Raw genomic sequence first — 10,793 nt, forward strand, 5'->3', positions numbered from 1 at the left:
CCTGCGTCAGATATCGCCTGCGTCAGATGTCGTCGCGTCAGATGTCGTCAGATGTCATCAGATGTCGCTAGATGGCGTCAGATAACGTCAGATGTCGCGGCAATATATGACGCTAGATCAAGTTGACGCTAGATGTCGTCCCTAGAATTTTTATGAAAATAGCGCTATCTGTCGCCTGGCGGCAGTGCTGCGTGCCTATCGTCATATAGCGTCATCTAGCGTCATCTATCATCATCTGGCGATATTTCACGCTAGATGACACTAGATGACTTCATATGTCGAATTTCAACTATCAGTAAAGGTCCGAATCATGTTGATGGGGTAAGCGGTAAAGAACGGTGAATAAAAAAGCGATTATAATCGCTAATAAGCGCTTTTCAATTCCATTCCAGCCGGTATTAAAAAGAAGCGCTTATAAGCGCTTTTTTGTGCAACCACGTGTAGAACCATGTTGATAGGAAAAACGGTAAAAAGCGGTGGAAAAGATTGAAAAAGCGGTAAAAAGCGGTAAAATAAAAAGCGACAATAAGCGACAAGGAGCGACAATTGGCGATAAAAAATCGCTTATAAGTGGTTTTCAAAAAAGCGCTCTGTAGTCGCTCAGTAGGCGCTTTCAAAAAGGCTAAATTGCAGTCAACGTATAATCGCTTATTTATCGCTTATAAACGGCGCTTATAAGCGCTTTTCTGAGCGGCCGCTTTTCCAGCGCTTATAATCGCTTTATTCTTGGAAAAATCGCTTTCGAAGCGATTTAATCGATTAGAAACGACCAAAAAGCGATTATAAGCGCTAAAAAAATAAGGTAATCGCTTTTAAAAATATTTACAGCAATTATAATCGGTTATGAGCGCTTTTATTTGAATCAATTATAATCGCTATAAAAGCGATTATAAACAGCCTAAACCGATTATAATCGCTAAATAAGCGCTCAGTAGGCGACAATGAGCGCTCATAGTAAAATTTTATTTATGGAAACTTGCCCTAGAATGAACTTGTTATCGGTTTTAAGAAGTGATTTAAGTAGTAGAAATTTGCAAATGGACAACTTGCATGAATTGAACGAAATTAGAGATATAGCTGCATGCAACAGATGTTGGGAAAATCTTTTTCAAGGGTACAGTTTACCGCATTAAGGTATTTTTAAGAATCATTTTTGTCGGTAAGATCCTGTTTTATAATAATAATAATATTTTAAAACTCTCAATAGGTTCATTAAAGAACCTGAATTTGCTACGTTGGCGTTGGTGGCAGCTCATGTAACATGATCGTATAACTTGGAAGTAGAAATCCCAGTCCATATTCATCGTTTGCGGAGAAAAGGGCCCTGAGGTTTGGTAATATTACATTTTGTAGGTAACACAAGCGATTGCAAAATATGATGGATCGTCTGCAAATCTGTACAGAGGAACTATCATTACTGAGTACAACAGATAATAGTACAGTCATTATATAAGTTTAATAAGTTAAAAAGGTAGCAATAAATAAAAGGTAGCAATAGCTATAATGTAGCAATAACTAAAAGGTAGCACTAACTAAAAGGTAGCAATAACTAAAAGGTAGCAATAACTAAAAGGTAGCAATAACTAAAAGATAGCAATAACTAAAAGGTAGCAATAACTTACAGGTAGCAATAACTTAAAGGTAGCAATAACTAAAAGGTAGCAATAACTAAAAGGTAGCAATAACTAAAAGGTAGCAATAACTAAAAGGTAGCAATAACTAAAAGGTGCTAGAAGTAACTCCTACCAATCCAGTGGACCCAGTTGTCTCTGATAATCCTCCTAGTGCCTCTCCCGTGGAACATGGCCCACAAGTTTACCCCAGCTCGTATGTAAGGAGTTATGTTCGGGAGCAACTTAATGTACTTCTGCTTTTTAACCCTCACAAAATGTGTCATTTCTGCAAAATAATGTTACTTTTTGTTTTTGAGTTAGATGGATGCAGACTAACGGGGCCTCTCAAGCCCATATTACAGCTTGAAACTGACATAAACAGAAAAGCTGTTGCCTGTTAAAGCTGCTACCAGCTGTGAGCTGCTAAAAGTACAGCTACTATGATAGTAAGTTATAAATGGTGACAACACCATGACAACTAAACCTGTAGTACTGTGAAATGTTAAATTTAACAATGTAAGTGTATTTATACAATGTAAGTGTATAATTTATACAATGTAAGTGTAATTATACACTTACCTTCACAGTACGCCATCAGACTGCCTATATCCAACTCTTCTTCTATTTTAAGAGGGTGATTCTTCTTCTTATTCTTCTGATTCCTCGTGATTCCTTTGTATAATTTGTTGATACCAATTGTAAACTTAAACTCCAGCATTTGCGCGAGTTCTTGCATTATTGCTCGCTGTATCTAGAGAATATAGAGGTGTTATAATCAATCTTAAAATCAGAAAGATAACGATATAATATAGTTATTGTGTTATTGTAATGTATTATCAAAGGCCATTTGCAAAATACAACAATTGGGAAAATCATTATTAAGCATGTCACAAGGCACCAACAAGTTTGATGAGTGTTTATAGCCGTTTATTTCACACAGTACCACTACTACTAGTACTACTAGTACTACTACTAGTACTACTGGTACTACTACTAGTACTACTGGTACTACTACTACTAGTACTAGTAGTACTAGTACTAGTAGTACTACTATCATTACTAGTAGTACTAGTACTACTACTAGTACTACTACTAGCTCAAACAGCTCAGTATGGGTATATCCAGCTACAAACCTTGATATCAACTGTGCAGGAGTTTTCTGGAGCTATTAAAGTGCCATCTTCTTTCATCTTGAATCCGATAAGTTGAGCTTTCACTGGATCCTTTTTCTTTGTAGTCAACGAACTGTAAATTATGTAGTGTGAGAATTTAGTTTTAACTATAATGAAGGGGTGATAGTTCTAGTTTAGATAGCATGACTATCCTGAATATCGAGACCGTAATGTTCTAGTTCCAAACCTTGAAATGCTGCATTTATTAAGGAGGTAATTTTCTAATTCCAAACCTTGAAATGCTGTATTTATTAAGGACCACAGTTGGTTGTTTGCCCAACGGTGTCGCGTTAGCTCCAGTAGCAAAGGCACTTTTCCCAGCAGCAGCAGGGCTCTGATCGAACCTGCTCTTTCTTTGAAACATAGTGGGATCCAACTTCTGCGTGACTACTTTTGCTTTCTTAGGTAGTGGTCCACATTGGGCAGCTTTAGTCTGCATTACAGAATCTTCCACCTGAAGAGGAAGAGTTTATTACATATCAAATATTTTTATATTTTTACGTCAATAATATACAGTGCAGTGTCTGCATACAAATCATAAACCAATTGATCTGCAATGACACAGAATTTATTTATATAGTAGTTGTTTCGTTAACTCTCAAACGCATTAAGGCATAAGAAGTTGTTATGTGAGAGCTGAGTAAGCACCAATCATTGTTTTACCTCCATCGTTTCAGTTTTGTCTGCCGCCATAGCTGATAGCCGATCTTGTAGGCTTTCTGGTTTTGCTGGCAAAACTCAAATTAATTATCATTAATTATCATATAGTAGTGTATCAGTAATGAAACTAAATTTGTACCTAATTTTATATGCTGACTGAATGAGCTGAGTAGCCACTAGCCAGGTACTTTTAAATTACGTAAAGTAAATTGGACTGTCACCTGGTGGTAAACTTACATAACCTCAAATACAATCATTTGGATTGAATTGAATTTCAAAAGTAAATAGCTGGTTAGAACACTAGAACAGCTCCACAAATTATTGTTGCATCTGTATAACCAGAATCCACGATTTCAAGTTGGCATGCTTTAACAGTAGTGTAATAAATATTAAATACTTCTTATGTTTGATTAGCTGTGAGTAATTAACAGAGTAATTATGATCACTATATCATAGACGACTGGTAAAGTTATTGATCTTTTAAGGAATTCTTTTTTGTAAACAATACCTGTAACATTGGGAGCAGATGGAATCTGATTCTGTCCAAAACTGTGATTCATTGAGGATTCCATAGTTTGAAGGTATCCATCTGAATTGTAAACTGTGACATATTGGCATAATTATTGAGGCAGTTTAGCTGTTTAGCTTTATAAAAAAGCCAAACAATAGCAACCTCAAGAAAAGGTGTTGAGTTATCCGAATTGGAATTAACCGAATATATTGATTAGAGATAAGAAGGTAGCTGGTTTGACTAAAATATCACTTTTAAAACCAAACAATAAGGGGGGGGGTCGCTACACATTTGAAAAATGTCACTGTTTTACACTTTTTAAGGCTATTTTACGACCCCCCTCCCCCCCCCCCCCCCCCCCCCCAACAACACCACTTACCTATGGCCATTTCAGTTCCGTCAATGCCTCCTACTTGCTCATCCCTTTGCCTTTTTGTTCCCATTTCATTCTGGTTAATACAGAATTGCTGAGGTCCATCTTGAGTTATTGTATTGGTCCCATATCCAAACATTTGGGCCCCGAACTGTGGTGCAGATGGCGCACCATATGGAAGCTGTCCAGGGATGAAATTTTGGGACAAACTAGGAGGATTCAAATGAGGAATGCCAGTCTGAAATTAATAATTCTAGAGTGAGCAATGAGTTCACAACTTGCAGAGAAATCACAAAATATATGTATCTATTTGGTAAATAGAAATTGCTTGAAAATAAAAAGTAAACAATTTACTACTAAAATAAATCTTCTTACCGGAACCACTGAGTTGGGTTGGATATTTCCAAGTTCAGCTGGATTAGGAGGATAAGGATTATAGCACGAGTTCCATTCACCAGACATATAGATTGACCTGTAGATACAAGATTTATCAGTCAATTGAAGCCTGATAGAGGAACTTAGAAGTTACAACACATCACACAATAAATCAAACAGTTGAAAGATTGTGTCGACACTCCTAGATCATATGAATGCTCAGGGAGTGTTTGTTGGATGGAGGCCAGAACTCAAGAAAACAACGATTTCAAGATAGCATACTGCTTGTTTTAAAATCATAAGCTACAGCCTACAAAACACCAGTTTTCCCGCATCAATGAACATCTTATTTACTGCAAACTTCACTCCAGGATCCCAAATTAGCCTGGAGATTCAGTCAGAGGCGGCTCGTGGGAGCTGGCTGGCAGTTTTGTTGGGGGTCCAATCGATGGACTGGGGGGAGGGGGGCTGATCCCTCCAAACTACCGATTACATTACACACAGGGCCTTGTAAATGTAATGTGTAACACTTTACAGGCGACAGCAAACAAAAACAAAAACTTATGACATGGGTGAAACAGGACACCACACGTGTACGATCTCAGCTGCGTAGTATCATATAGCAGTCAAATTGCAAAGGGTCCTGGACCCCCAAATCGAGGCAAATCATAATAGATTACCTGTAGTGGGATGCGCACGATGTGCTTTGTAACGTTTACAATTAACTATGTGTTAAAACTGCGCGGCTGAGTAGTCCAGAGGTAGGATTGGACTCCCTACAACACAAAATTTCACGAAGATCATGCAAGCACTTACATTAAAACGTATGATAGTAAATGAAGACCTTTATATTGCGATTTGTTATTTCCTAACACTATTACTAATTACTATTTCTATTTTAAGCACCAGCCACCGGATAATAATTTTAAGGCGTCCACGGACGCCTGGACGCCCTCAATAGCCGCCTCTGGATTCAGTCAAGGCTTCACCTTATATTGGGGTTACTGATAAACTTTTAGGATGTAAAGAAAAGCTAAGTAATTATCAAAATAGTGCATTCGACAAAGAATAACTCTAGTTGCTGGGGAATGCCTAAATCGTACTGGGACAAAATAGATGCATGTCATCGTAACCACCTCAGAAAGATCATGAATGTCAGCTGGCCACGCAGTATGATGTCCAAAGATACCCTCTACAAACAGAGTAATTCTACCCCTATGTCTGAGCGTGCTGAGTTATCTAGGTGGAAGATGCTAGGACACATACTGAGGAGCAATGAAAGATCACCAGCTCAAGCTGCGCTGTGTTTTGCTGTCGAGATGTGTAGTGAAGTTGGTAGACTTGGGGCTCACTGCAGACGTAACCTCCTACACCACCTGAAGGTTGACCTCTGGAAGCGTTTCATCTTGCTTGAGTCGTATGATGATATTCTTCATTTGAGAGAACTTGCTAGTGACCGTGGTTATTGGAGTAAATTGTTCGACTTTATACTTGAGTACAAGTCAATTTGACAAAGGATCACATTTCGGTTCTAAATTATTTTAGGATTGTTGACATTTGTAAGATTGACATGTTTGATAATAATTCGACAAAGAGTAACTTCGAAAAAACTTTTAAAATGAGCTCATTGAATGTTTCAAAATGAACACAACCCCTTTCATTAATTTTGATTCTCCAATTTCTGTCAAATCCAAATAAAACATACGATAAAAACGATGGGAATAAGTATGGATAAAGACTCCATATCAATGAAGATACATAAAATTATACATCGAAACAATAATGTTCTACTTGGTCACGAAGGGAAACATGACACACACAATAAAAGGGAGAGGAAAACACACATTATGAAGGGAAGGAAAACGAACAATATTAGGCTAGAAATAATAATAAAATAGAGGCAAAACTGCAAAAGAAGTTTTCAAATGCAAAGATATCACTAAGTGTATATTAAGGTATTCGTATGAAAATATTACAGAATTTGCCTCAGCGCTCGATTTTCATACTATGATGCAAATTGGCAAAAATATGCGCGGCGCGCCTAAAATGTTTTCATTTTAAAACAATTTTAGACATTACCAGATACTGTACTAAGGAGTCGTTTGCATAATACGTTATCCATTGAGGGAGATGTGGTTTCCAAATGATTACGCTAGTGTAATTCTGTGACAATAGCTTTGTGTAAATTTTAACGGGTGATACTCGTAAAATATTTGTTCCATATATTGGAACAGGACAGGACAGGACAGGACCGTCGACGAGTCCAACTCGGCGCGCGTCCTGGTAGGTTGTAAACCTACAATGTAAATTGTAAAACTGATAATACGAATGAAGAAATAAAAGTTGTAATGCAATGCACTACTGGACCAAGCCACTAGATTGGCATAATGCACCATTGAACCTTACCGAGATGTGAAGGATTAATATCGTGAATCAATAGGATAAAAGTTTTTATGATATTTATTTAAAATATCACCAAAAGTGAAGTCCGCGCGAAAATTTTTTTATATTTTGAAAATTTTTTAATTTTTACCCTAAATTTTGATTTAAACTATTTTGTGCCATTGCACACTGATCGCACATTCTCCCAACTAGAGCATTGCAAATGACAATCAATGCACTGGCTCTAAATTTATAGCTAATTCTGCTATTTTAACTGCACAAGTACTACTTTTAAACCCTTTTTCTCCTTTAAAGGCAATAATGGCTGTTCTCAATGAGTGAAATCTTATTCTTTTCCTGATAAATGTTGTCGCCTCACTATGTCTTTGACCTGATTTTCTAGCTAAGTTTTTGAAGAAAGTATTATCTTTCATTCTCATTCCACAGCTGAGGGTTGACAAAAGTCTCGGATTCCAACGCTCATGTGGATGGTTTGGGCTTCCCCAAGGCTCTGTCCTTGCACCTCTGAGCTATTTATCCTCTACATCTTGGATATGTTATGTAAGGACCAGCTTCCACTGGAATGCAGCTTGTTTTACTTAGTCTCCCACATAAATCCTATATGTGCTCACCGAATAATGCAGCTGATGTGCAAATACCTTCATGTCTGGTGCAGTAAATTGAAACTAATCCCGAACTGTGATAAAAACAAGACAGAGTGTATAATGATCGCACCAACATCCTCACCTGCACCTGTACCTGATGTCACAACCTTAATAGACCTTTCATTGTCGGCAATAGACCCATAATATATACATGTCAATCAACTGTTCTTGGACTAAGCATCTACCACAAGCTTACGTTCAAGGGTCACGCAAATTTCAAACTCAAACAATGCTGGTTTGCCTTTCACAGGATCACCCAAAACTCCATCCGCCCCAGAGGTCTGAATGCAAGCTCACTCAGAATGCTCTTCAGAACAGTAGTACTCACAAAACTTCTATATGCTGCTCCTATGTGGCTGAAAGATAACCTCATTACTTTCAAATACTTTTATGCCAGGGTCCTTTTGAAGATAAGCGGGGCCGCTCACCATCCTCCCGAAGATTTGACCTCTGTCGCGCTTGGGATTCCACCCAAAGAATATGATTTCTAATTGTATTGTAAATGACTTTCATTTTTGGAATGTTTCGAAAGAAGTTTTTACAAGAATTGAAGGTACCAGTTATATCAGTAATAAGGAAAAACACAATGATTATCTGTGGTTTCATCCTTATGTAGCAAAGAAACGTTTTATAAATCTTTACTCCACTGGGAAGTATGAATAAATTAAATTTTGTTTTTATTCATGATTAATATTTGATAAATTATTACTTTTAAATTTGATGGAGAAATAGTTACTGTATATTTTTCCATATAGTGCGATGATACTTTGTAGACATTAGTGATGATGTTATGTCATAATTTTGACTTTACTTTACTTTACTTTACCCCTTGTAATATCCTACAAGATGGTCACTATAAAATTCATAATAAAAGCAAGTGACCCACTTATGCAAGGACTCATCTTCCAGCTAGAGGAGGCAAAGGCCCACCGATACCAGCACCATATTGACAAGATACGTAAGTTTCTAATGTGGACAACTGGGTCCAACAAACTGAACAGAAGCAAAATAGACCTTCTGACTAGTTTCCAGAACAATGTTGTCAGCTACTCAAAAGAAGAAATAACTCGCTTCATGGACTTTACTTGGAATAAACATCTCCTGCTGAACCCAAAAATAAATCAGAATGAGGGTCAGATACTGGATAACACTGATGAAAGGAGCAAAAAGTTCTTTCCTCGCTACTCAAGCAGAAGCACAGACACCAAGGTTATGTCTCTCTTATACGGCCATGACATCACCTTTGTAGCCTTCCAGGCAAGGTTGGCCAGCAACTGCGACCTTCAGTGTCCAAATTGTCAGGTATACAAATTTAAATTTTGTTTTACTTTTTAAAAATTTTGTTTTACTTATCGGAAAACAATTACTAGAGCAGCTTCTCCTGTCCACTGTGCAGCTGTTCCTACAGGGAAACCCTGCAGGAGCATTGCTCTAGTGACCAACCATGCTGGTCTATCTTAAGAGATGATAGTGATAACAGCATCACTGCCTTCTGCTCTCTAGCACAAGAAAACAACAATTTCAAGAAAACAACAATTTTATTTAGTATCAGTTAAAGCAGACAAAAACATATTTTATATATATAACTAGTGCAAACTTTAGACCATATATCTTAGGGGACTTGGAGTAGCAAGAGAGTGACCAGAAAGTATATGTATACTTTTACCAAAAATACGTCGAAATGAATCCAGGGTGATACAGGATCTGAGAGTGCAGACCATAAAGTTTACGCACCCACCCTTGCCTCCTGAATTCTTGGTTGGAAAGACAATTATGCAAAATTGGTCGTTTATACTCCAAGTCCCTTTGTTAATAGAAGTAGTATTATTTATGTCTGGAGTTAGCTTCATTCAATAATAACAATATCAACATAATCAATATTAATATCAATATCAGACTAAACTATCAAATATATAAATTATCAAATATCAATTATTAATTCACTCTGATTAAAAAGTTATAAATTAGGATATCTAATATTTAAGAATTACAACTATAAGTTGTTAAAAACGCCCAAAATAGATCTGAGATATTTTCAGTCTGTAGTACAATAATGATAGCAATAGTTTAAATTATGTTATGTGCCGCTGCAATTAGATTAAATTACTGTAACTTAAAATTGTTTGGAGTCCAAGTCTCTTTTAAGTCAGCAGCCTGTGATTGTATTAATAGTGCTTTCGTTCTCAATTTTATCAAGTTAATGGAAGTTTCTAGACAATTGCTTGAAGTTAAAATTTTTTTATGAACAGTGTTCACAAATTGCCATTGGTGAACTATCATAAAGATGATTATTATAGTGCTCATCTCCTTGTGACATTTATTCTCCTTCAGCCTCTACTACTCACTCTACTGCCTCATCTTCTGGACGTCCTTATCTTTAGTTTAGTTGAGGATTCTTAACACCCACTTTCAAGTCGAGTACTTTCGACCCACTTAGTTCATATGCCTTGCAAACTTACAGCACGGTATTTATAATGGTCTAACTTCCTAATACTCGCCAAAGATGGTTCCTCTAGTCAATCGTAGGAGAAAAGAAAGCTTAACAACAAATTAGGTGGCTGCATTTTGTTTTGATTTTATAAGGTCCTAGAATTTATCCCTATTGTCTTAAAGTTTTAAGAGAACTCTCCTTAAATTATTTTAATGCAGTCACTCAGATAAGTTTTATACCAGGACACTTCAACAAAGACTCATACTCTGCCCACAATAAGGGGCCATAATTGTTTCAATAATGTAACTGTATAGAATTATTATTATTATTATATTTATTTTGGTTAGAAACGACATCTGGGTCCCTACCCTCGCACAAGATTATTTCAATTTTCTTGTTGTGTTCCACAACTGTGTTCCACAACTTGTGTTGTTGATAGGACTATTGTTGTAAATGTTTCATGTTCAAGATACACTTATACTACGATTTACCACACAGTTTGGGGGAAAGAATACAGTAAATCGGGGTATGTTGTAAATTGGGGTATTGTTTGTTCACATTATGTATGCTAACTTCTAAACCCCATTTGGGGAAAAATGGCTGGGGTTAAT

General features: G+C 36.8%; 2 protein-coding genes across 3 annotated transcripts in view; one reads left to right on the forward strand and one right to left on the reverse strand.

Moving 5' to 3' along the window:
• LOC134818006 (uncharacterized) overlaps positions 1 to 4,797 on the reverse strand; it is a 22,270-nt gene extending 17,473 nt beyond the window's left edge. Inside the window, exons 1-9 of one of the 2 annotated variants that reach the window (XM_063827412.1) lie at positions 4,705 to 4,797; positions 4,336 to 4,567; positions 3,954 to 4,034; positions 3,449 to 3,513; positions 3,019 to 3,239; positions 2,747 to 2,858; positions 2,193 to 2,364; positions 1,747 to 1,899; positions 1,222 to 1,324 (exon numbers count right to left, since the gene is read on the reverse strand). In XM_063827412.1, coding sequence (XP_063683482.1) covers positions 1,222 to 1,324; positions 1,747 to 1,899; positions 2,193 to 2,364; positions 2,747 to 2,858; positions 3,019 to 3,239; positions 3,449 to 3,513; positions 3,954 to 4,034; positions 4,336 to 4,567; positions 4,705 to 4,791 — 1,226 coding nt within the window. In that variant the 5' untranslated portion in view covers positions 4,792 to 4,797. Of the gene's footprint in view, positions 1 to 1,221; positions 1,325 to 1,746; positions 1,900 to 2,192; positions 2,365 to 2,746; positions 2,859 to 3,018; positions 3,240 to 3,448; positions 3,514 to 3,953; positions 4,035 to 4,335; positions 4,568 to 4,704 lie in introns of those variants that run through there. The other variant, XM_063827413.1, reaches the window with a different exon arrangement.
• Positions 1 to 10,793, forward strand: part of LOC134818808 (ribonucleoside-diphosphate reductase large subunit-like) — a 124,851-nt gene that overhangs the window by 26,083 nt on the left and 87,975 nt on the right. The window lies entirely within an intron of this gene.

The sequence above is a fragment of the Bolinopsis microptera genome, chromosome 7 (assembly GCF_026151205.1).
Source record: "Bolinopsis microptera isolate Bmic1 chromosome 7, MBARI_Bmic_1.0, whole genome shotgun sequence".
Lineage (NCBI taxonomy): Eukaryota > Metazoa > Ctenophora > Tentaculata > Lobata > Bolinopsidae > Bolinopsis > Bolinopsis microptera.